We start from the raw sequence: 26979 nt of genomic DNA on the forward strand, positions 1-26979 counted from the left end.
GAACTAGGTTCTTATCATCCCAGCAGAAATTCCTTCGGACTCGTAAGGTCTATGTTTTGGGCTCAGAAATAACCAACTGATGGACGGCTGGGTAGGAAGGATCTGCCCGAGTCCTCTGTGGTGGTAACCGTTGGTTTCTGCATGGACACGCCTCCAGGAGGACACGCGGTGTGTCTGGTCACTGCCGCCCAAGCTGAGTTCCCCACGGGGGGTCTTGTGCATTCACCTGCCGGGAGCTCGCAGTGGGGGCACCAGCATGACAAGCGCGTCTGGGCCCTTGAGAGGAGAGACCCGACCCCACACACGGGACACAGCACAGCCTGAAATATTTTTCAAGCTGCCAACCTCCTGAATAACAGGCAAGTAAACATACACATTCTCGGGTGTTGGTAACGTGCCTGGAGACGCAGGCTGTGCCCTGAGGTGCCCACCCGTGCTCGGATCTGCAAGTGAGATTCTGCCACTGTCACACACGTGGTCTCTCATTCACTGGATGGTTCCGTTTTATTTTTTAAATGGCTGAGTTATAAATCAAGCTATTTGCAGTAATTTCATAATTTTTAATATGCATGATCTGCAGTAACATTGTGACAGCTCCATACTTTGGATTGACACACAATACTTAGAACAGATTTATCATATTTGGTCTTTAGGTAAATAATAAATGTTTTAAAATTGCCTAAATATACCATTCTGAGCCATTTCATTCCATCAGGAAAATACAGGGTTTTTTTCCTCTCTTAAAAAAAAAATTAAATACCAAAATAACTACATTTAAATAAATAACGTTATGATGATGACATTTAAAAATTCACAATAAGGCCAAAGCCCTCTTTCTAGTTGCCCGGCTGCTCAGCCCTGACCCGAGAACACTCTGGAAAGGCGAGTGGCTTCCTTCTGGAGGAGCCTGAGCCAAGGCCTGGGTGCCTCCTGCCTTCCCTTCTCTCACCTGTGTCTCCTGTCCTCTTGCTTCTGTTTTCTGTGGGAGAGAAGTCAGCCTTCGTGGATTCCGTTTCGAAGGGGATGGACTTTCCTATCACCAATCAGAAAAGGACCTGGATGTTTCCCAGGCTTCACCGCAGGGCGCTTGCTTGTGTTAACACGGAATTTCTGCTCAGCCCAGCAGCTGCTCTGGGTGCCTGGGGCAGAGCTGGGAGACAGCTGGTCAGACGGTGCTGACCCGGTGACGGCACCTAAAATAGCGGACAAGCCACCAAGAGAGCGGTGACATTTGAGAGGGCGTGTGACAAAAGACTGAATTACACCCACCCCCCCCCCCCAATAAGTAGGAATAGTTCTGTTGTTTTAAACACACAATACTTAGGAGACTTGTTTTACTTAGAGTGGAAAATTATGCCAGGGACCAAGTCAACACAAAGAAACAACAAAAAGTAGCAAGAAAGAGAAACAGTTAAGTGCAGCCCGCAGTCCAGCAGTTCATCCATGCAGCCGGCCGCGTCCTGTCCGTCCCTCACCCTGAATGGAGGAGCAAACGCATCCGCAGCTGCTCTGACGGAAAACGGGCAGTTGTCATCTCGTAGCTCCTCCTGGTCTTTAACGGACACAGTCAGGCCTCCCACAGGCGGAAAGCAAACAACGAAAACAAACAGAACCACGTTGCTTCTTTTCTCCAAATGAAACCCACACTAAAGGTCCCGTGATTCCAAAGTTTCCAAGTAGAATGGAGTGATCTGAAATGCCAAAGACCCATTCTTTTGTAAAGAAAGTACACCCCAAATATCCTAGTTCCACGTGTGAACAAAATACTGTCTCCCCTGCCAGCCCAGGCGTCCTCTGAGCAGGTGGGGGCTCCTGCACTGGCCTCCAGAGGCGGGCCTGTCCGGCCGATGCGCTGGCATCAGGCCTCATCCTCATCCTCACTCGGAAGGACCGAGTCCGCTCGGGGTTAAAAGATGAGCGCTGGGCGGAGACACTGCCGGCACCAGGCTCCCGTGTGTGGTTTCAAAGTTCAGGTGTGACTTCTGTCTGGAAGGAGTTGTAAGGCCACCTGGGTCTGTGTGTTCAGTGCCGACATGAAGTCCAACCGCAGGCCCTCTGCCCACGGAGAGGAGGCGCTCGAGCATCGGGATGGGCAGTGTCTCCTTTTGGCACCAGAGTTGACAGTAAAGTTCGAAGAGCTCTCCGGCCGCTAGTTCTGGAGGCCCTTCTCCCTCGTGGCCGCTGGAGGCGTGTCCACACTCAGGGCGATGACGATGCTCTCGCCTTCTTCAGTCTTGACCCGCTTCAGCTCCGGCTGCTCTGACTGGTCTCCGTTCTGGCGCTTGGTGGGCAGGGAGGCCGAGGCTGAGGCGTGTGTCGCCAGCATGTGCAGAGGACTTGCCGCTGCTGCAGAGAGACAGTGAGTCAGACCCCAGGCTCTGCCATGTCAGCTTCTCCCTGTGACCTGCACAGCCCTGGATGGCCCAGGGGACAGGAGCCTGGGCAAATAAACTGTGAGATTGTGGGTCATTTTTCTTAAGATACATTTTTAAAAATATATTTTTTATTGATTTCAGAGAGAGAAACATCGATGAGAGTGAGAGAGAATCGTGGATTGGCTGCCTCCTGCACGTCCCACACTGGGGATCCCACAACCTAGGCATGTGCCCTGACCAGGAATTGAACAATGACCTCCTGGGTGGACGCTCAACCACCGAGCCACACCAGCCAGGCTCTTAAGATACTTTAAAATATATATTTTTAAATTGATTTCTTAGTGAGAGAGGAAGGGAGAGGGAGAGAAACACGGATCTGTTGCCTTGATCAATGTTTACACACCCCAGCCAGGGATCGAACCCACAACCTGGGTATGTGCCCTGTTGGGGAACTGAACGGGTAACCTTTCCGTGCACTGGCCAGGCTGACTATGGGTGTTCTTAGGAACAGCTGGCATCGTGTGTATCACTTCGGAAAGTGTGCCATCTTGACAGAACCTGGAGGAGGCTGAGGCTCAGGGTGAGGCAAAGGAGGGCCCAACAGTAGATGGCTTTGCTGTTGTGGCCAAGGAGCCCCTGACCCCCTCCCTGCCGACTGCTCTGACCTCTCCGCACAGGAGTGGGGAGCAGGGCACGGGGCTCAGGCTCCCAGCTTCTCCCGGCTTCCACCTCAACCACGGGGCCCTTCCTCCTCGTAGGCCAACACGGGGTGTCCCTGCTAGCACAGGGCCTCCACCTGCCCCAGGCTCCATGCCCCCGGCCAACTCCAGGCGGTGAAGAGAAGAGTGGCTCCCCATTGGGAAAGCGCACTGCCTCTAAGGGAGGGGGGGCTGGGCTGAGAGCCGGCAATGGCAGCCGTGCACGCCTGGCACACGTGACCCCGGGCAGCAGCGTCCACTGGGGGTCCTGGCCCTTCCATCCTCAGGCCCGAGGGCGTGGGGCCCGGCAGCAGAGGACCTGACGGGCGCCTCACCCACAGAGAAGGACGAGACCACAGGGGCCTGGAGAGGTGGCACCTCTGCCTGACAGAGCCCAGAACCCCGTCCGGTGGGGAGAGCCGCGGAGGGACGGCCCGCAGCAGCTGCGTTTTCTGGGAGCAGTGCGAGCAGCCCCACAAGCTGCCAGAAACACTGAGAAAACTGCCAACCAGCATCCCTGACGGATACCATCCCACACCCAACTGCCCCCCTCCCCCCCGAGCTGTCCCAAACCCTGTCCACACCCTGTCCAAGGCCCTCACCGTGACCACATGAGGTTTATGCCAGGAACACAAGGAACAAAGGGAAGAACCCACGGATCCTCCTCAAACAGGAAAGCACTGGCTGGGACGCGGCACCCTGTCATGACAAGCTACGTGGCAAACCAGAGCAGAAGGGGAATTTCTCCACACACCCAAGTCCGCACAGGACAGCCCTACGGTCAGCATCGGCCGCGGGCGAAAGCTGATGCTCCCCGGGGAGGAGGAAGAGGAGGGCCTGCCTCTGCGCTGCTCCCTGCCCTGCAGGTCCGGGCCGGCAGGACACAGGAAGAGGAAGCGAGGCTGTCTCCACTGGCAGAGGACGTGTCTTACACAGAAAATCCAACAAATTCACACGAGAAAATGCATGCAGCAGCTTATGGGATAAGATCAAAACAAAAACCCACTGAATTTCTATACAGTAGCAATGAACAATCCTATCCTATCCAATAAAAGAGCAATATGCAAATTGACCATCACTCCATCACAAAGATGGCTGCACCCACAGCTGAGGCCAAGTTCCCATAAGGAGCCTTAACAAGCAATCAGCAGGGACCTGAGACTACGCCCTCCCCGCCCCTGTGGGGCTTGACTGGGGACCTCAGGCTGCGCCCCCCACCAGGTGGGGCTTGACAGGACTTCAGGCCACGCCCCCCCACCCCAGCACCAGGCTGGGAGACCTCAGACTGTACCCCCCTGCCTGGTGGGGCTTGACAGGGGACCTCAGGCCGCGCCCCCCACCCAGCGGGGCTTGACAGGACCTCAAGGTGCACCCCCAGTGCTGGGTCGGGGGAATTCAGGCCGCGCCCCCGCCCAGCGGGACTTGACGGGGAACCTGAGGCTGCGCCCCCACGCCTAGCAGGGCTTGACGGGGGACCTCAAGGCATGCCCCCCACCCTGGTCTGGGCTGGGGGACCTCAGGCCATGCCCCCCGTCCTGGCGCTGGGCCAGGGAACCTGAGGCTATGCCCCCTGCCCGGCAAGGCTTTTCAAGGGTGAGACTGGCCGGTCTGGATCTAGCCCAATGTAGGGGGGGGAGGCGGGGACGGCTGGGTCTGGATCTCACATGATTTTGAGGTGCATATGGGTGGGCGGGGACTTGACTCTGGGTCACATGGTGTGCCCCAGACTCTGACAGGAGGAAGGTTTTCATATACATTTCATCTCTGACACTTCTATTATAGAGAAAGGGCAAATAGCAATATTAAATTATTTCCTCTAATTAATCCCCTTTTAATGTGCAAGATTTTCGTGCACCGGGCCACTAGTTTAAAAAGGAAATGAAAAAACAATTCCCCTGACGAAAATATCAAGACGCCTCTGTCTCTTAGCTCAGAGCCAAGCTCCCTCTGTTTGCCTGTCTTCTCCATGCATCCGATCAGGACACGGGTGGACAGCGACACGCACAGGCTTCAGCGAGCCATCCTCGCAACCACGCCCGACCCTCCTCGGGTGCACTGCCCGGCACAGGTCAGCGAGGACACCCCCAGGGACACCTCCCAAGTGAGGTTCCACCATGCAAGCCTCAGGCTGCTTCTAGGCCACAGCCAAGGCCGCACGCAAAAGGGGGAGTACTTTTATCCAGGCTCTTCCAGACGCTCCTCCCCTCGGCCCCTCCGCGGGGTCCTGAGGGCCACTCCCACGAGCACTCCCGTGTCTGCGGGGTTGGGGCTCTGACAGTCACACTGACTAACAGTCAGGACGCACACGCTGAGCGTGCCCTTCAGAAAGGAGGGGAAGGGTCCCAGCTGCTTACCGTTGTTCACCGGGCCGTGCACGGCTGTGGGGATTGGCACCACGTGAGTCCCGTTTTGTGTTACAGTTTTTATTGGAAGCTGGTGCTGACCTAGGGGTGGCTGCGGCACGATGGTGACTGTCTGGACAGGGGTGGTCTGTGCCGTCTGGATGACCCGACTGGCAGTGCCCAGGGTGGCCTGGCTGAGCGCAGGAATAGGTTCCACTTTCACTGAAATGAAGAGCAGAAATGGCACCGACTGTGCTGCGGGGCGCTGAGAGACCCGCACCAGCTCACAGGAAAGCCCCGTGGCTAGCAGGCCTGCTCGCGCGCACCCGTGAGGGGCACGGGGAACGGGCTGGGCTGGACGGGGCTGCCGGCTTCTGGAGCGGGGACAGCTGCCTCAGCAATGGCCTCGAGGCTCACCTTTCACTTCCCGGTGGTCTCCGTTCTCCTGCGGCTCCACCTTAGGAGGGGCCAGCACAGCCGTCTGCGCCACCACGGCCTGCCCGGCGACAGTGTACGTGTTCGCTGGGGCCAGTCCGGCCACGCTGGTGACGGACACCGCTGGGATCTGGTGGACAACGTGAACCGTCTGCACAACGGGCTGCTGGGAGGTCGAGGTGGTCACAGGGGCAGCGACAGCGTAGGTGACAGGCTTGATGGTCGGGGGCAGCTGCCGCTGCACAGCGATGAACACGGGCTGACTAGACAGTGGGGAGCCTGCAGGGTGACGGAGCGGGAGTGAGGCTTGTGTCCTGTGCCCCTCCCACCCGTTTCCCCAAACCTGACAACACACTGACTACCTGACAGAACAGGGCAGGCCCTGTCCCCCTGTAACAGTCACGTCACTCACGATGAGAGACATGTCATTCATAGACCTGAATGCCAGCAGCGCAACATCTGCTCTATCCACGTTTCTTACAACAGCTCTCCCTACGTTCTCTTCTCACAAAAACAATCTGGACACAGGATATGGGAGGAGGCTGCCACGGAGCCCGACTGAGGGCCATGCTCCCCAGGCTCAGCCCTCCTCTCACAACCGAGCCAGGGAACGAGGCCGCAGTGAGCCTGCCAGCAGCCTCTGCTCTCTCTGGTTTAGGCTGAATCAAGGCAGACACAGATGACAGGACCAATACAGCAAAGCGCACACTCACCAACCAGCTAGGAACCAGAGAATTAGTAATTTGGACACACTTCTACACTTGGGTTTGTTTTTTAATGCCCAGGGCACGTTTTTATTCTGCACTGTGACTTTACAAGTAAACTGCAACTCTTTTTTGCTGCTAATCAATCAAATGTCTAATGCTGGGGTGGGCAAACTTTTTGACTCGAGGGCCACAATGGGTTCTTAAACTGGACCGGAGGGCCAGAACAAAAGCATGGATGGAGTGTTTGTGTGAACTAATATAAATTCAAAGTAAAGGAGCGGAGGGGAGAGCAAGAGAACCGGATAGAACAGCTGGATCCGGCCCGCGGGCCGTAGTTTGCCCAAGGCTGGTCTAATGTGTTATTTTCTTTTGGGGGGTATTACTTTTTCATAAATTTTTAAATGATGAAGCAACTAAGAAACAGCTTAATTCGAAATTACTTCAGACACCGCACAGGGTCATCGGCAGGAATGCTCAGAGCCTGGAAGACAACCCTCAGGTGCTGTGCAGTGTCAGGTACCAGGGAACCAAGCCTCCTCCACTTCTCAACGAGCCGCGGCCCTCCCCCCGCCTGCCCTCTGCACGCCTCACCTGGTGCACTCTGGGCAAACCGTGCCTCCTGGATGACAGCCAGCTTGGGCTGTGAGGCGCCAGGCTCGGGCTCCAGGGGGGCCGGCGAACCTTCCCTCGACAGGCTCTCGGGGGTCTGGGCACCACTGGAGTGAGCAGACAGCACTCCAGCATGATTAGGAGAGGCGGGGGCACTTCTGTATGCCAAAGAGAAGACAGGGGTTCTTAAAGGTCAAGCACGCCTGCGCCGCCTTGTTCTTTAACACGCGTATTGTGCAAAAAGGGCTATCACTGGTCTTCTGCCAATTACTCCCAGAGTCTTACTTTCTCTGTGAACGCCTGTGACTGAGACGGACACTCAGCGAAGACTCGCTTGTCTGTGCCGGGTCACTGTGAACTGGGCGCTGCCGCCCGTGCCCAGCACAGGCCACACAGCCACGGAGGTGGACGGCCACGCTGTGCAAGCAGTGCCCAATGCCAGGCAGCAGGCAGTGTGCAAGCTGGGGGAGCTTCAGACTCACGTTATTGTCAGTTCTTTTTTGCTTAAAAACAGTTTCCATTAATGAAGTTAAAAATGTGTCATTTTAAACTCAGGCAATTAATCCTGTATAATTTGATCCAGTTTACGCAGCTACCAGGTAGCTTTAAGGAGCTTCCACAGGCCAAGTGAAAGGAAAACACAGGATTGGTCCATCTGAAACGGTACGTTGTGCCTCATCATATTACAACACGCAATGAGTTCAATGAAGCAGCAACTGCTACATGGAAACGAGTTGAAATAAAACTTTACAAACAATCTGAACTGTTTCCGACCACGGGAAACAAAAATAGAGCATCCGACACTTTGTTTTTCCAAATCCCCATCCCAACATTTCACCATAATGCATTTGGTACGTCTTCATTTTCCAAAGGAAAATTTACCAACACGCGGAAGTGAATGTGCGGACCATGCAGTGAGGTCTGTTTGTCCTTTTTCCTTACCGAGACGAGAGCGGTCCCAGAGGGGTTCTAAAGCAAGGCACGCCCCTCGGCCGTCTTTTCCTAAAAGCCTGCTCTATTAATTTGCTTTCAGAAGCAGGATCTATCCTCCAGAAGGAGCCTTTGCCTGGTTCTTCCTGGGAACGTGGTACTTTGATGAAATAACGATTCAGAGAGAGATTGTGGCGAATTGAATTCTATGAAACATAAAAAAAATACATAGAATTCATATATTTCTTTGCTGAGAAATAAAAATGTGCTTCATTTCAGTGCCCTGCACAGCAGAACCCTTGGTGCGGAGGGCAGGGAAGTCTGAAAGCAGCAGGTGCTGGGGGCACGGTCCCTCCCGAGTGAGCAGACAGGGGAGGCTGGGGGCCCTCAGCAGGAAGGCCAGGAGCTACTCCACGAGGAAAGGAAAGAGTTAAATCCAACGGGAAAATGTCAGCTTCCACCTTTTTTCCAGGTAGGAAACCAAGGATATCACTATGGCCGTTTGACCTTTCCTGCCACCCTCGCCCTACTTAGTGACACCTGAGCCCAGATAAGCCAATCCTTTAAGATGCTCTTTTAAGCACAGAATTCGCTTTCAGAAGCTGTCACAGCCGTTTACAATGAGTTAACGCAGTACCAAGTACTGGGCCAAGCAGCACAGGAGGAAAACGAGTCCACGGCTGAGAAGGGTCAGTGACACCGTCCCGGGAGCAGAGCATGTGCAGAGCTCTGTGCGGCTTCTACCCGAGCCTCAGTGACTGCGTGAGGCCTGCAGGGAGCACGCCCCCCCCCCCCCCCCGCCCCATTCCCGCATCAAGGAGCTCGGCTCGCGGTTGAGACCGATGACTGTGGGCAAACGCCACTGCACCGAGGCCTGCGGCGGCACCCCTGGCCCTGAGCTGGCCGAGGGCCCTGCGCTCAGCTCGTTTCATGCACGCATGTCCATGTGGACATTCACAACGAACACACGTCCCAAGTCCCTCAATGGTAACAAGTACAAGTGTGGGCTATCCAGACATCATTTCTAAATTCCCCAATTAACCTTCTGCTAGAAATGCAGCCATGGCCTCAACTTCTCAATCGCCAGAGAGGGCTCAGTAATCAAGACACAGCAAATACTTCTGCACACAATCCAAGTGCCCGCTCAAGGGTACCAGCCACAGGCCGTGGTGGGGACTGAAGGCCACGGCATCAGTTACTACACAGGCAACATGGAGGAGCCAGCTGGGTGATGTGAGTTATGAAATCTCTATGAACAAATGTATGTGAGATTTATAATATTTTAATAACCACAGATACTAGCTAGACTGTTTTATCACAGGCTTTAGCTGATAACCAACCAAACCTTCCAATCAAGTCCTGCAGAAAACCAAACCTGCCCCCTCAAGCCTCAAAGATAAGACAGTCCTCCAGCGGTCCGCGGGCCTTTCAGAGTTTGGAGAAGACAGATGCCGAGGCTGCCGGCCGAGAAAGCACAGCCCGGCGGTGACGCACTGTAGAACTCGTGAGCAAGGCAACCCTGCAGCTGCTGCCTGGGGTCCAGAGTTCCTCCAGCGGTTCTGGGAACCTGGCCGCCAAGTCCCAGGGCAGGACCATGTCTGACCGTCACTGCATGGACCAAGGTGGGGTGGCCAGTGTGCGGCTGCTGGAGGGGAGGGACACGAGCACAGGGGACCCTGGAGTCTTGCTGTCACAGGAGACCCACAGAGAAAAGGCAGGACCACGCTGCGGCTTCAGCACCTCCTGGCGAAGCACCTGCCAGCGGGTTCCCAGACCGGGAGTGGCTGTGTCTGTTCTGGAAGGCACAGGCCCGTCTGCACCAGAGTGGGGTCTAACCCCCTTGCCCCTCGAACAACATCTCAGGGGCAAAGGAAGCCCAGGTCACCTGTGATTTCCCAGCCATAAGACTTTAGAAAATGTGACAAAGTAATCGGAGGCATTTAATGTAGACACAACAGGATGAACTATGTTCCTAAATTAATTTAATAAGGTTTTTGTGATTTTTTTAAGAGAAAGAAGGGAGGGAGATAGAGAGAAACATCAATTTGTTGGCCTGGAGAGGTGACACCTCTGCTCTGACATGGGTTGCCTCGTGCATGTGCCCCGTAGGGATCACACCCACAACTCTGGCGTAGTGGGACAAGACTCTAACCACCTGAGCTACCCGGCCAGGGCAAAGCCTTTGTAATTTGATCAAACCAAGCTACAACATTAAACCACACTGGTTCAGACTCCAGGGATGCCGAAGCTGATACAGGGTCACAGAAAAGGCAGTTACTAGTCTTTAACGCTCAACTGAGGAAAAGGGTCTAACACGGAGCACCCTCTCCCCCAAACCCCAACTGTGGCTGCTGACGGGAACCGGGAACCTCCTGCCCTCAGCTGACCAGGAGGAGAGGCACATGGTCACTCCGACTCGCTCTGCACTGTCCTCCGAGGTCCTTCCCACGCAGACTCCGTTTCTCAAGGGCCGTCTGTCCGTCTAGTGACCAACACTCAGCACTCAAGTGTGCGCTTTGCACAGAAAGTGCTTGTAAAGCGCCTTAGGAACAGGAAACACACCCAGCACCTTCCAGAGGAAGGGCCGTGTGCAGGGTGGGGCGAGCACAGACAGAGCACGCCCTCGACGGGAAGAAACCAGCTCTGGTCCTTTCAGAAGCCGAGGGCCCCAGAATTCTCAGACTCTTCATGGTCACAACAAACACCTCAACTTTGGGCTGGGAAGATATAGTTATAAATCATAAGAAAACATTTTGGCACAAATATACAACCAAAGGGAAGATGCATGCCATCTCTCCAGACAGGTTCCTAGATCATCTTGTTTGATCGCAGACTTTCCTCCGGATTAATAAACAAGTCTTGCCATGGATGCACAAAGCTAGAAATCAAGTCAGCCTGAAAGGCAGCTGTGGGCGCCCACTAAGTGCTCAAAACGGGTGGTGAGCAGTGCCACCACCTCAGGAACCGACGCCTAGCTCACACACACTCCGCGCTCCTCCTCCCCACCCCGCCCCGGGCCAGGACGCAACCTGGACATCCACAGTTTAAAAAGAAAAAGGATCCCACTCTTTTCTAAAACAGGTTGCAAAATGGAAAGGACTTTGGTTGAGAGGAGGAGGAACGACATGGGGATGAGTTCTCACACGGGCAGGCGATGGGAAGAGCAGCTCAGAGACTCTCCCGACAGTGAAAGGGCACGCACAGCCGGGGCGAGAGCTAGGACCACGGCGCTGTGGGAAGAGTCCCGGAGAGGGTGTGTCCTTAGGGCAAAGGGAGGCCTGAGCAGGAACCCCTTCCCGCTAAAGCAGCTGGCGGCAGGTGTGAAATGTCCCGAGCAGCCTTACACAGGCAAGAGGCACAGTCGCCCTTGCGACCTTCATCTGGACAGAAAAGAGGACGTTTCAATAAAAACAAGCGTTAATGACAGAGTTGAACAGTGAGGGGGTCTGATAAGTCACTCCCCAGAGACGGCAGCAACCGGGCAACAGGGCACCCATCCCCCTCGCCATGGCCACGGCCCTGGTCCCTCTTTAGTGAGAAAACCTTTTGATGCTCAGAAGCAGCTCTCGTTCAAATGGACGATGTTTGGAAACACAGGGCAATACGACCATAAGGGAAATGGGTCCTTAATTCTGGCCAGACACTCTCACTCCCTCAAGCCCAGCTGACTGGCTTTCCACAGCCTCAGAATCCCGCACACAGGGAGCTGAGCTCCACGGCAGCCAGACGGGGTCCTGCTTCTGTGGGCCCCGCTCCCGCCGAAGCCCAGCCTCGCCGTCCAGCTACAGTCCGGCAAGTTCTGCAAGGTTTCATCAGGCGACTGCGAAGAGACCTGCCAGGTCGCTGACAGGGAGCCTGCCCTGTCAGCCTCTCACTGCCACCAGGAAGGCTGCCCGCTGTGAGCTCCTTGGCCAGGAGGGAGGCTGGGTCCCACCACCAAAGACCTTGCCTGACTAGGACCCTTAGGCAGGAAGCACTCGGCTTGCCCGGAAGCCTGCTTTACTCACACGTGTCCCTCTGCAGGCGGCAGAAATCAGTTCTTCCTCCCACTGAACAGAAAATGCCCCCCCCCCCACGCCCTTGCCTACATCATTTGGTTATGGTTCAACGGACACATCTGTCACAAGATCATTCACTCATGAAGCCTCCAAGAACCCTGGCCATTCCTGGTTACTTCATGAATTTAGAAGTTATAAATGTGCATTTCTTCTCTCTCTCATTATGCTTTAATATTCTAGACTTCAAATTTACCTTTCCATACTGTCTGAATTACAGAGATCCTACTGTATATACATACCCAGTAAATACACAACAGACACACAGAAAAAACATACACAATGTAAGGTTTAAAAGTGAAACTAAATTAAAAAGCTAAACCATGCAAATATTATGCACTGATTTCAGTGTCCTCTGAGGAGGCCCTGGTTCCAGACGCCCCAGGAATGGGCTGAAGTGCAGGCGGACAGGCGGGTGGGCTCCCCACTCTAACAGGCCACATGGCATCCATGTTTCATGTCTGGCCAACCGGGAAGATGTCTTTGAGGAAGGGTTCCTCAGTAAAATAGTTTGAAAACTGTCTCTAGGCAAACTTCTAAAAGTGGGGTACCTCAGCAGACGGAATGCATAAGGCAGACAGAACAATGCCGGACTCACTCCTCCATTTCAGATATGACGTGACGGCCCTAATCAAAGAGAACCAGCAACACCCCCGCCTCCCCTGCCCCGTGGGGATCGTGACAGTGCAAAGGGTAGGCTGAGAGGTTTCCTAGAACCACCATTCCTTCCACTCGGCACCAAGGGTCAGAAAAGGCGGGCAACAGCGGCCTCTCCAAGAGGGAACGCCACCCCCTCACTCAGCACCTTCTCCCCCTGGGCCCGGTCAAACCACCATGGCTGAGCTTCCCTCTCAGCTGTCAATAGCCCCGACAAGGCACTGGGTGGAACACTTCATAACAAACTGGAATGGATTTACCTGCCAGCCCTTGTCCGCAGTCCGGTAGTATGGGTAGTTTTTAGTGATGTGCGTGTAAATTCCATTGAGGGTGAGCTGTTTATCAGGAGCCATTGTAATTGCTTGTACAATTAATTGTGCATAGGAATAAGGTGGCTTTGAGTCATCCTGTATTCAAGTGAAAAAAACACACACAGTAATGAAGTTATCAAAACCTTTTGCTAAATGTACTAAAATTTAGGATTCTTGGTGGTTTTAGTATGTGTGTGTGCATACATGTGTGTTCAGACGTGTGCACACACGCCACCTTCAGCACTGGGACACAATGGACGTCACCCCACAAGGATGAAGGGTTCTCCTGCACCCCCATGTGCTCAGCTCTCAGCAGATCCCACTACCGAGAGCAGGCTAAGCAGTGACCAGTGAGCCCAGAGCCAGCCACGTCCACTCCGACGTGCACGTCACTGACAGACCATGTGCTTCCCCAAGGCCTGGTCGGGAGGCTACTAGACACGCAGGCCACAAAGCAAGGGCGCTAGCTACACCATGGCCCCGGGTTCTATTTCAAGATGGTGAAACACTCACCTTGGGGCTGTCTCCGCCCGAAGCCTCCTTCTCGTTTTCTGGCTGTGCGCTGTCAGCCATTAGGTGGAGGTCCGATGGCATCACGCGGCCCACTCTGTACCCTGAGGACCCTGCTCCCCGGGGGCTGGACGGGCAGGAGTTGGCAGCGCTGTGGATGAGAAAGACGTCGCGTCAGCCTACCAGTGACCCTCACACCGTGCTTCCATAACTGGCTCTGATTCCAGGGAAAACAAACTGTGAAAGTAAGAGAAGGTCAGCATTTCCCATGGAAAATAACTCATTCATTCTCTGGGAAACTGAAGATCACCCCAAGAAACGTGGGGATTTATTCCACACGTGTCATATCACGTGATCCTAGAACGAACCCTCACAGGAGAGGGTGGCCCCGCTTCACCAGTGAGGAAGAGAAGCTCAGGATGGTTCTGGAACTGACCAAAGACAGAGCCACATGTTATGTATGGCTCCAGGGCTCCAGCCTGGGAGAGGGACATAGCACAAGCTCCCGCCCCGGGGCCCCCCGCCCCCGCGCCCACCAGGGAGCTGAGGACGGGCTGGAAGGACGTGCCTCCAGCCACCCAAGATGGTCAGGGCAAGCCGGGAAGGGGAGGGCAGCGGCCTGCAGGGTCCCGTGGCTGTTTCTGACCTGGCGTTCAGCTACTGTCCTCTGTGAGCAAGGCACAACCTGAACACCCTGTACTGGGCTTCAGGTTCCACCGGGGACAGTGTACCCCAAAGGCACCGTCCTCCGCTTCCTGAGGAGCCCAGTCTCTCTTGGGAAATCAGGACGAACACAGTTTGTCACGTCACTGGGATCCAACTCATCAATCCGAAGTACAAGCCATCAGAATTTACATAAAATTGTAGCAAACTGACAAGCCTCAAACTGCAAATGAAAATCTCAGACTTTAGACCAATATGACAAGTAAAAGAACCGTAAGTAAATAGGACCATCTGGGAAGCGTGTTTCATAACATCGGGAGCTGAGAGCAGACAGTGTCCTCAGCGTCTCCTTTCCACGGTGCCAGCCCCCGGGAAGGAAGGGCACAGGGTCCCTGCGTGCTCCTGCTCACCCGTGACTCACCATGGCGCTGGAAAGGACCAAGGCAGGAGGAGAGGACAGAGATGCGGACACGGACCGTACATGGCCATCCCCGTGCAGGCCCGCGTACCTGATGGTTCCCGTAGGGGAGGGCAGGGGGCTGATGAGGTGGGCCATGGAGTCTGGAATGTTGATGGTCAGGGGCGAGATGTGGGCCTGCACGGGCTTCACAGGAGACTCGGGTGCCTCCTGCTTCTCCCTCTTCTCGCTGGACAGTGCAGTGAACGTGATCTTGATGTTTGTGCTCGGGAACCTGAACGTGCACCTGAAAGAGAGCCAGCGTCAGTGCCTGTGGCTGGACTAGAGGACGGAGTGCCCACCCCAGCAGGACACAGCCCACCCGCCCCAAATGCTCACAAGACTTGTCTGCTGGGGAGGAGCCCCTGAGAAGCCCACCTCACACTCACCTCACGTTGTGAGCAGCTGAATGAGTGAAACCACAAACCAGGCATTTATGACTTTAAAACACCAGTAAACAAAAACTTCAGACCAGCCAAATAGGAAAAAAAGAAAAGGAGACTCAAAAAAGACTCAAATACCACTCAATCTGCATTACTTTTTTTTTAAATCCTCACCCGAACAAATGTTTATTGATTTGAGAGAGAAAGGGGGAGAGAGAAACACTGCGCCCCGACCTGGGATCAAAACCAAAACCCAGGCATTACTCCTTTTAAAATAAATGCACAAGATTGCCCAGCTGGCATGGCTCAGGGGCTGAGCATCCACCTATGAACCAGGAAGTCACAGTTCGATTCCCGGTCAGGGCACATGCCTGGGTTGTGGGCTTGATCCCCAGTGTGGGACATGCAAGAGGCAGCCGATAAATGATTCTCTCTCATCATTGATGTTTCTCTCTCCCTCTTCCTTCCTCTCTGAAATCAATAAAAAAAGTTATCTAAAAATAAATAAGTAAATAAATAAATACACAAGTACATTTTAGGTCAGAAGATTTAAAGCAGACTTTAGTACCCTTACTATCCATTATTCCTTTCAAGATAAACATACAAGAATAATTGGGTCACTACGCAAAAACAGACAATTTTGTGACTGTTTCTTATTTAAGAAAAATCACTCCTTTTCCTTTAAAAACTATCAGCTTTTTCACTGAGCAAACAAAAGTCAGACATATTAAATTTGAGGGGAAAAGGTTTACAATTCAACACTCTGGTTCACCTTTAATATAGCTTCCTTGCCATGACTCAAGTATATTTAAAAAATAAAAATAAAAATGCAAGCCAAACGCCTTCAAAGAATAAAAGTTAAAAATAGCTCCACAGATTCATGGTCTCAGAGTCTGCATTTCACACCCAGTTACAAGCACCTGATTCGGGTTATATTTTTAAACAACCAAACGACCAGTGATGGTGTTCAGCTGGCTCTGCCCACCACCCTGTCCTACTTGGATGCTCGCCAAGGAAGGGTCCAGCACATGGTCCCCCGTACTCGCGGCGACATCATCAAGGTGATACTTCCCAACTCTTAGCTGGGGCAGGAGACATCTCTCATCAGGGTTGGGGCCTCCCTGCCATCAGGCCCTGCCCCTGACTTCCCTCAGAGGTCAGTCCTCCACAGCCCCAGTGGACAGAGCAGAGCCAATTCAGATCAGTAACAGTATTCAGAGCAGCAGCGTGGACAAAGATGGACGAGGAGAGGGCGAGTCCGAGGTCCTGCAGGAGCAGCAGCTCCCACCGAAAGGAACACTGATGTAGACACGACACAGGATGGCAGCCGGGGGCGGGGAGGGGGGGCAGGCGGCGGCAGGAGGCTTCAAGCTCCTGGGCCAGCCGCCTGTCAGCACCTGACTCCAAGTCCCCACCCTGAGGCCTTGCCAAGCTTCAGGTAGCCTCTGTGCCTAAACAGGTCCACAATGCCTTGTTCACATTTTCCAAAAAGCATAACAGCCCCAAAAAACCTGACCTGAAATCGAATGGCAGCCCATTCTGACCTGAACTGCGAAGGCGCTAATTACAGCCTTTAATTATCCCACTTAGAATATGCATGTGTTCTGCCACACTGGGTGACAGGGTGCTGGGAGCACACGCACTGTGCTACTTTCAAAACCCGAGACACCATGGCTCCCGGGCTTCAGATGGGGTTGTCTATGCACTGCCTGCTGGTGCCTTTCCCGCAGAATTTCTCCAGAAATATTCTGACTTGTTCAAGAGGAAATCAGATGGCTTACTTAAAAAATGATTAATCCACTGAGCCACTGTCCAGAGTAGAATCTCAATTTGTACTTTGGCTGTTGTCATCAGTAGGCAATAAATGCACATAAACACTGAAAGCCATCAGACCCTCCTTCCCACAGCCTTCCCAGGGCTCCAGGCCCTACCGGCAGCTCTCAGGTGGACCCAGAACCACTCACATAAACAGCTAAGCCAGCAGGAGAAGCTGCCTCGAGAAGCAGGCTCTGGGCTCCAGCAGACAAGCGGCACCTGCTGTTTCCCCAGCCCCCCACCCCCTCAGCTAGCACCCCCACGGAGGCCCTCACAACACCTCCTAAGGAAAAATGTCCCATCTATACACAAAAAGGCTTTCCACCTACTGCCTTCTTGGTAACTAGAATCCCACTTACCGTCATGTCTGATCTTCAAAAATTTAATCCTACTCCCTAAATGCCCACACTGCAACGTGTCTTGTTTTTTAAATAACGTTTCACCAGGAAATCCTGACACCTGCGACACATGGCTGGGCCTGGAGGGCCTCATGCTGAGTCAAGTAAGAGGTCCCTAGAGTAGCCTGACCGTGGCGGCTGGGAGCAGAGGGGTGGGTGCTGGGGCTGGAGGTGGGGGTGAGGAGCTAGGGCTTCATGGGGACAGTTTCAGTTTTCTAAGACGGGCTCTGGAGGTGGCGGTGATGGAATGGCTGCACTGCGATGTGAATGTGCTTCAAGCCACTGAGCTGTGCACCTTAAAGATGGTCAAGGTGGCAAATACCATGTTGTGTGTATTTTACCACAATAAAACAACACTTTTAAAGAGCACTTACAAATTGTGTCTGGAACATAGGTAAGCACTCATAAATCTTAGCTATTGTTTCTTCCTTTGTTTTTTGTTAAAGACATTCATCAAGGGAATGAGAAAACAAGCCAGCCTGGGAGAAAATATTTGCAAGACATCCGGATCAAGGTCTGCTATCTAAAATATGAAAAGAACTCTTAAAAGTCAAGAAGAAAACAATCCAATTTAAAAATGAGCAAAAGACAGTGGTTGAGCGACAACCCATCAACCCGAAGGTCATGGCCAGTCAGGGCACAGGCCCAAGGTGCGGGCTCAATCCCCAGAGTGGGGTGTGCAGGAGGCAGCCGATTAGTGATTCTTTCTCATCATTGATGTTTCTATCTCTCTCTCCCTCTCTGAAATCAATAAAAACATATTTTTAAAAAAATAAAAATTTTAAAAAAAAGGAGCAAAAGACCTGAACAGATACCTCACCAGACACCCTGGGCTGACCCCTAGGCAGTGCCACCCTGACCCAGAGCACAGACCCGATTTGCAAAGACTCGGAGATGGAGGAGCTCCTGGTATTCAAGGAAACCTGTCAAAACACTGGCTGAACATAAGCTATGAAACAGGACTGCAGGGATCACACTGTCGAGGAGGACAGTCTTTGCAATAACTCTGGGAAAGTCACCAGGTACAAAGGACTCCTATGGCCTTCAACCAACAACAAACAGCAAACCCTAGGAAGGAAGGAGAATCTGATTTCCAGAGCTATTCCATTATAAAAGTCAAATGTCCAGTTTTCAATAAGAAAATCACAAAACATAAGCAGTAAAGTATGGCTCGGTCAAAGGAACCAAGTAATTTAACAGAAATCTGAAGAAGGTGAGACACAGGACTTGCTAGACAAAGATCTTAGAACAACTGTGTTAAATATGTTCAAACAGCTCAAAGGAAATCACAAAAAACTAAAGGAAACAGGAAAGTGATGTATGAACAAGACAGAAATATAAAGAGAAATTAAAAGAAGGAATGAAACAGAGAGTAACTAAAAAGAAAAATTCAGCATAGGGCCAAAACCGGTTTGGCTCAGTGGACAGAGCGTCAGCCTGCGGACTGAAAGGTCCCAGGTTCGATTCCGGTCAAGGGCATGTACCTTGGTTGTGGGCACATCCCCAGTAGGGGGCGTGCAGGAGGCAGCTGATCGATGTTTCTCTCTCATCGATGTTTCTAACTCTCTATTCCTCTCCCTTCCTCTCTGTAAAAAATCAATAAAATATATTAAAAAAAAATTCAGCATAGGGATCCAACAGCATATTTGAGCAAGCAGAAATAAAAACCACAAACTTGAAGTTATCAAGTCTAAGGAGTGAAGAGTGAACAGAGCCAAAGGACTCATGGGACATTAGCAGGCGGACCAACAACACACACTAGGGAATCCCAAGGTGTAAAGAGAAAGGGGCAGAAAGAATATTAGAAAAAATAACGGCTGAAAACTTCCCAAATGAAGGACACGAACCTACAAATCCAAGAAGCTCAACAAACCCCAAGCTGAAGAAACACAAAGCACTCATATTGAGACATTATAATTAAACCAACAAAAGACAAAGGGAGAATCTTAAAAACAGCAAGGGAGAAGTAACTTCTCATGTATAAGGACTCTCTCAATAAGGTTAACAGATGGATTTTTCATCAGGAACGAAAAGAAAAAACCTGTCAACCGAGAATTACATCCAGGAGACCAGGCAAAGTGGGAACAGAAGACTCAAGGGGGAATCGGAATGGGCAGTTTAGATTTAAACTACATCTTCTCCCTTGTAACTCAAAGAGCTGCAAAAACCGATGGGCACAATCCTAACATCCTCCATCTGTTTAGAAATGGAAAAACTAGCATTTTTAAAACATCACCTTTGCACTCAAAATGCTATTATATTCTGAAAATACCAAACGAAACAAAAAACAAAAGCCCAAAACTAAGTTGGAAGTAAGCCTCCAATTTACTTGTATAGGGTTTTCTGTCCTATAGAGTAACACACAGTTTCAAATCATAGGAATAGTGATGTGTGCCTTAAACACGCCCTGGTGTATGAAGGCTCATCAGCAGATTCAAAAATCCTCATTACTGGGACTGGAAGTGCTGGAACTATTCTTCATTTTCCAAAAAAACCTTTCTCCTCAGCAAAGCGTTTTACAACAGAAAAGTCTGCTGTTGCTGTATCAGCCTCACTTTCTGGAAGATGCCCACCAACTATACATGAGGCTCTGCTGAGCGTCTGCCCCTGCGGCTCTAGGTGGACCCTGCGGGTCAGCGGGGGAACGGGAACGGGCGCCGTGTGTGACTAGAAGCCGGTCTCTAGGTGACCAGCAGGTGAGAATGTTCCAGAACAGTCCTGTCCTCAGTCAGCAGTCAGTGGGCACAGGCTGTGGCTCTGTGCCACTTCTAGGACCTGGTCCCCCCTTGGAGGAGCAGCAGGGGAGAGAGCTGAGTGAGGAGATGAGTTACAGCCTCAGCGGAAGGGGCTCCTGGACCCATCACTCCCAGGCACCCCCCAGCAACTCACCTGCCTGGAGACCTGCAGGGGAGCCCAGCTTCCGGTCCTCACTGCCCCAGAAAGAAACCTTGGCCCAGGTTTCAAAGGCGTATGTGGTTCTCACACATCAAAAAAGCAGTTTAAGAAAGAAAAACAGTACACTGTAAATGGCAAAGCTCTATGACCGACAGCTGCGATGAACACTGTCCTTCCCATCAGACCCTTTCCTGATGGAGCCCAAGGCAGAGCCTCTGCCTTTCCTCTTCCCCTGAAGCAGGAATATTTGTGATGAGGCTGACAGGTTGGAACGGAGCCTTGGACAGGGTGGGGCATCCCCGATGGACCTCTCCAGGCCTGGCTACCAGCTGACGCTGACCACATCACCTGTCTGTCACACTGGATCCCACGGCCCCTCCACACCAGGACACTGTGATGGACAAACACATGTCCAGCAGGGGCACAGGCCCGGTGCTGTGTCCCATGATGACAGGCAGCTATGATCCCCATGTCACCAATGAGGGAACTAGACCGCAGGCAGTCCAGCTCCAGAGCCATCCTCACCACGTCCGGATACAGTGAGTGGGCACACAAGTCCCACCACGTAGGCTTGTCCCTCAAAATGTGTTAGAAATTCAAATGATTTAAAACCTCCACCGTCTTAAACTACTCATTAAGTGAACATTAAAGTGAACAGTTTTACCCCCGGAAGAACTACTAAACACTCAGTGAAGAAGTGAGCCGGTGGTTATTGTTTTTTAACTTAGTCAAGTAACAATTATGCTAAAATAGCTACGCGGTGTTCCCCGCTGTCTACAAACCAGTGATAAAAATGTATCTCCATTTGCCAAATGAACGCACGCTGTAGCTTTTAAAGAAAAATGCATAGTGGTCACTAAAAGTAGTTAATTTGTACCCTGAGACTTCACAGTGCAAAGCTCCTCTGCCCCTCTGCTGTGTGCGTCTGCCCCCACACATCACCCCCTCGTGGGTCCCGGAGTCTGCCTCCTGGACCCCACTCTCAGCTCTGCTGACAAGCTCGTCAGAGGCTCAGGTCATAAAGCGAAGGGGTTCGGCCAACCCTACAACCCTGGGGCAAGAGAACACACCATTGATGCAGAGAACAACTGACGGCTGCCAAAAGCGGGGGGGGGGGGGGGGGGGGGGGTGAGGGCGCATAAAAAACTTAAGCGAATGAACAAAGGAAAAGGAAATGCTAGGCCCGCTAGTGGCCCACTAGTGGCTCTGGCTCTGTCGGGTCTTCAAACAAGACACCCCATTTTACCTAACTCTCCCGGGAACTCTGTCCTCCTTCACACCCCGTCTGTGTTCACGCCCTGGGCCATCTGGGCATCTGCTTCGCCCTCAGTGGTTCCCTCACCCACTGCACTCTGGTGATCCACAGGTCTCCACGCCTCCTACCCTCACCTCACCTCCGCTCTCCTTACAATACCACACCCACCCACAAACCCTTCTTACCCCACTCCCTCCTCCATCTCCCCCTCACAGGCAGCCTCCTTCCTCATCGTAAACGTCCTGATCAATGTGCGCCCTGCCCTTTTCCCGAGACCAGCTCCTCTCCGCACGCCCCCATCACTGCCCTCTTTCTGGTCTGCTGTTCTCTGAGAACCTCAGTTCTGCCCCATCCCTGTTTCTGAGCAAGACCCAGCCTGTGAGTTCCTGAGTTCTCCTCCTGGAGCGCCCCTGGAAAGCTCCAGAAGCCACTGTCCGTGGCCTCTTTCCAGTCCCACCTCACAGGACGCCATCTCTAACTTAGTGAGAAAGTCTTCACGTGTGACATCACCGAGTGTGATCTGCAAGTTAAAACTCGCCACATGGAAAAGGCGGGGCTGCTGGATCACTGACAGCTCGTTTAGCCTAGGAACACGGCCACCCTTCAAAATAAACAGTGGCAGTTCTGCATGTTAAATAGTTTGGAGCAATAATAAATCCAACTTCTTCTATTTATGTTGGCTACTAGATACTGTAGGATCTTATTGATAAAAAATAATGTCAAATTCAGTCGACATTTCAAAGTATGAACAATTGTTAAAGAATTGCTTATTATTTATAAATTATACTTTGCTACCATGGCAACAAGAGTAACAACACACTCAGACATTCCTGTCCAACCAATCTAGCTAAAACCCTTCACTGCTCACTCAGGCCCCAGACCAGGTCCGCAGACAAAGGCGGAGCCTGTCCTCAAAGAGGACAGTCTTCACTCCGGCTCTGGGCTGTGAAAGCCGATCCCCCAACAGCCCAGCAAACCTCAGGCTCCACAGCTCGCCCCCCCCCACCCCCCCGGGGCTCTTCCAGCCAGAATTTCACCCTCCCCAGCCGGCCTCCAGCCCAGCCACGCCCACAAGGCCACCTCAACCTGCCCACTTGCAGAAGCCCTGCCCAGGTCACCCAGGGCTCCCCACGGAGCTCACAGCGGAGACACTCCCCACCCCATTCCCAGTAACTCCTGCACCTCCACCCAAGTCAGACACTCCCGGGGATAAAAAGATGCTTTTCTTTTTATGTTAGCCCTGCATACCTTGTGGAAATCACTTGTTTTCTGGAAAACCACAGGCCCTGGCATTCTTGTACATCCTCTCATCTCTGCCATCCCGCCCCCTCGCCTCCACACACACATCCGCACACACTGCTCCATGCTGGGCACGGGCTCACCAACCACGAGGAAAAGGTGCTTGTATTCACATCTTACTCAAACCATTTAAGAACACTCATCACATCCTCATCTTTATCTATTCCCCCCAAATTAGTACATTTGGTATTTTAATAAAATGATGAAGCACACTTTAGGCATGAACTACTCATGTACTCTACTCTGTATGTAAATGTTTAATACAAACTACAAAATGTACATTCATCTTAATGTTGGAATTGGAATAAAATCCTTGTCATTCAAGTAACAGACCAACCCTGGGATGTCCTACTTTTTAACTCCACAGTGACTGTCAATTCAGCAGGCGAATTTGAAACAATAGGATATTCCAACCTCTGCATAACTGCTCCACATTACACGTGCTTTCAAACTTACACAATTTGATGTTTTAACTTCAAAGAACTTGTAACATAAAACTGAGTTTAATTTCAAAAAGAATTTTTAAAAGTTTGTCTACATTTAGCTAGTGCCCATCGTCTCTACACCATTTATTCCATCAACCTGTACTGTTACCTCCCTACACTGAAAACTTAAAAATGACGCCTTACAAAAGGGAGGTGCTGCAAAGTCTTACAGTCACCCACTTACTTCATGCTGCAAATGCAAAATTCCCTTCTGTGCAAAAGGAGCGCCCACCTCGGAGGGCAGAGGGGCCCGGGCCCAGGTCTGGTCTGCCCCACCCCACCCACCGCTTTCTCAGTCCTCTCTCTGCAAGGCTCACCTGTGCCCCTCAGAAAGCATGGCTCTGCTCCCTCACCAAAAGGCCCAACTACTGCCATGGTTAGCATGTCCACACAAACGTTCTGGGCGGAGTGGTAACAAGCATTTTCTTTAAAAAAATCTCAACATCCTCAGAGTGAAGACACAACATCCTCTGTTGTGACATGGAGTCATTGCGAGCAGCACACCGCACACTAGGAGGCCCTGCCTCGGTGCTGGGCAGCACTCTGGGCGGAAATGCTCCCATCGGGGCCGGGAAGGCGCGGGGCGCCCCGTCCCAGGCTGCGTCCCGGGCATCGCACTCCACCGAAGCCACGAGCCGCGCTCCCACCGCGTGGCAACAGCTAAAAGCGGTGAAACCCCGCCTGCGGACAAGGGCTCCCCTCGCCACCGGTGGGCCGGACACCTGAGGAGGACACCTGAGGAGTGACGGCGTTTCCCAAAGCAAGAGGCTTGGCAGGCAGGTGACTTCATGGAGCCACAGGCCCGGGGGGCGGGCGGCATCCCAGCAGCTCCCCGACTGACACCGCGGCGGCCTCAACACGCACCTGACTTGTAACAAGTCAAAAGTGTCCCCTTTCCCCAAAATTTCAAGGTTCTGGCAAAGACTTAAAAACGCACCATCTTCAGGCTGCCGAAAGCAGGCCTGGAGAGAAGGGGACCCCGCAGCTTCAAGATCACGCTCTTGGCGTAATTCACTACCGAAAATCTGCAGAAAGAGGTGACAGACACCCCATCCCCAGGCAAGAAAATACAGGTTTTCGTTTGGGGCAGTTCCACCAACTAGTTGAACGTTTTGCCTACGTGCTGGTTATAAAAAATACATGCAAACTCCCACAACACACAGAGGAGCAAAAAAAAAAACCAACCCCCCCCCCCGGACCCACGTGCACAGGTGCCTAAGCCTGCAGCTTTTGGGGGGCGGAGGGGAGTCGCTGGCTGCGGCTGCAGTCTGCGTCCTGGTGAGTGGGGTGCACGAATCCTGGGTTGGGATCCATCCGGGGTGGCGGGTGGGGGTCGGGTCGAGGGTCAGAGGAGGGCAGCCGGGGCTGCGGGCAGGATGGGCGGGTCAGGGGTCGGGGTCCTCCTTGTGGGTGCGCCTCAGGCCCCGGCCCCCACTCACACGCGCGGCAGCTGCAGCGGCGGCGCCCCGCGTCTCTGGAACACGCCGTCCACGAACACGCCGTTCTTGCCGAGGCAGCGCAGGTAGAAGTCGCCGCCGGCGTCGGGCCCGGGCTGCGTCGAGGAGTCGGGGGCCGCCCCGCCATGGCCGCCGCCCGGGGGCGTGAAGATCTCCAGGTGGCGCCGGGAGATGAAGCTCGAGTGGCCCATGCTCACGTCCACCGAGCCCTGCGACGAGTTGCGGCCGATGGTCACCGAGCGCTTCTTCATCAGGTACTCGAACTCGCGGCCCTCGAGGCGCGCCACGGCCCAGCCGCCCGGCGGGGACCCGCCGCCCGCGCCGCCGGCCCCGCCGCCCGCGGGAGGCCCGCCCGCGCCCGGGAGCGCCGCGGCCGCCGCCATGGGCCTGCGCGGGCCGGCGCCTTCCGCCGCCGCCGCCACGGAGCTGAGGCCCAGCGAGGCCGCCGGCCGGCGAGCGACGAGCGGCGGCGAGGGGCGGGACACGCGCGGCGCGCTCGTGCGGCGCCGGGCCGCTGACGGACGGGCGCGCCCGCCTATGGAGGCGACGCACGGCAGTGGGGCTACCGGCGGCAGCCAATGGCGAGGCACGTCACCCGGCGCTGCACGTCCCGCCGCGACGCCCGACGCAGGCGGCTGGGAGGCCCAGAAAACCTGGGGCGGAGCGGGGTGGCCCAGGAGCGGGGAGCGGCGCGGGGTCGGCGGGGCGGGGGCGAGGGCCGGGTCAAGGTCGTGCGGGGGGCTGGGCTGGGGCACCTGCTCTGAGGCAGCGGCTCCGTCGGGTCGGACGCGCCCGCCCATGGGCTGCAGCGCCCGTGGCCTCTGCTGTCACTGCAGAGCCTCCATCTGCGGGCACTGCCTCCTGTGAACCAGCAGTTACCGTCTGAGACCATCCAACACCGACGGCTTCCACGTTGTCCGGTTTTACCGCCGTTACAATAACTAGCAGACGCCCCGACATCGAGGATGTCATGGTCTGGATGTTCCGTAATCAGTGAAAACCCTGCAGATGCGCGTGGGCGCCTTGGACACGCTCCGGACCAGAGCGCAGCACCCACGGCCGGTCCTGCGGGCGCCCTCCATGCAGCAGTGAGCAAACCAGGCAGCCACGTCCCGCCAGCGTGCAGCCGCAGTGTGGGAGGGGAGGAGGACCAAAAGGAAGCCAGCGTGTGGAGTGGGGTGCCCGAGGGGAGTAGCAGTACCAGCAGATGCTCTGGAGGTAGGTGGTGTCGCTGTGGGAGCTGCAGACAGACGGGGAGACAGACCCCAGACCCGAGTTTTACAAAGCGTGTGGTTTCTTTTGTTATTTATTTATCTATTATTTTTATTGATTTCAGAGAGGAAGGGAGAAGGAGCGAGAGATAGAAACATCCATGATGAGAGAGAATCATGGATCAGCTGCCTCCTGCACGCTCCACACTGGGAATGGAGCCCACAGCCCTGGCATGTGCCCTGACTGGAACCCAACCGTGACCTCCTGGTTCATAGGTCAGTGCTCAACCACTGAGCCACTCTAGCCGGGCAAGACATGAGGTTTTATCCAGGAGAGGCGTACTGAGCACCTGACACATGCAGACACAGGTGCGGGAAGAGAGCGCCTGCCTCGGGGTTGGAATCTGGCTGGAGGGTGTGGGAATACACACGCAGCAGGTGCTGTAAGGTGGAGTGAGGGACCAGGCATGGGCAGGAAGGCCAGAGGAGGAGGAGGCATGTGACCTGAGCCCTGAAGGGCCAGAGCCAGGGACCACAGTGGCATCTGGGCAAACAGCAAGGACAGTGGCCCTGAGGAGGGAATATGCTTATCCTGTTATGTCCACGGCAGGAGAAGCCCACGAATGAGGACGGGAGCATTTACCAGGGAGCGTTTCGAGGGCTTGCTATCCATACACTGGATTCTGCGTTAAGTGAATCTCCAGCGAGGAGGAACATGACCTAATCTAACTTTTAAAAAGATGAACCTGCCCAGCTGGCGTGGCTCAGTGGTTGAGTGTCGACCTATGAACCAGGAGGTCACAGTTTGAGCCCCTATCAGGGCACATGCCTGATCCCCAGTGTGAGGCATGCAGGAGTTCAGCTGATCCATGATTCTCTCTCATCATTGATGTTTCTCTCTCTCTCTCCCTCTCCCTTCCTCTGTGTAATCAATAAAAACATATTTGTTAAAGTAAAAAGTATATCACAATGGAACTAAAACCAGTCATGGTCAAATCACGAAGGAAATGAATTATGATTGCAAAGAAAATA

At 53.5% G+C, this 26979-nt stretch overlaps 1 protein-coding gene across 1 annotated transcript; it reads right to left on the reverse strand.

Annotated features, from left to right (window-relative positions):
* Positions 1-1319: 1319 nt before the first annotated feature.
* Positions 1320-25119, reverse strand: FOXK2 (forkhead box K2; the record flags this gene model as incomplete). The annotated part of the gene is made up of 9 exons (XM_080681194.1): positions 1320-2346; positions 5428-5637; positions 5833-6129; positions 7149-7324; positions 8109-8302; positions 13069-13215; positions 13633-13780; positions 14802-14996; positions 24719-25119. The coding sequence occupies 9 exons, from the start codon at positions 25117-25119 to the stop codon at positions 2150-2152; spliced, it is 1965 nt and encodes a 654-aa protein (XP_080537320.1). The 3' UTR covers positions 1320-2149.
* Positions 25120-26979: the final 1860 nt, after the last annotated feature.

This window comes from Plecotus auritus (genome assembly GCF_963455305.1).
Source record: "Plecotus auritus genome assembly, chromosome: 7".
In the NCBI taxonomy this organism is placed as follows: Eukaryota; Metazoa; Chordata; class Mammalia; order Chiroptera; family Vespertilionidae; genus Plecotus; species Plecotus auritus.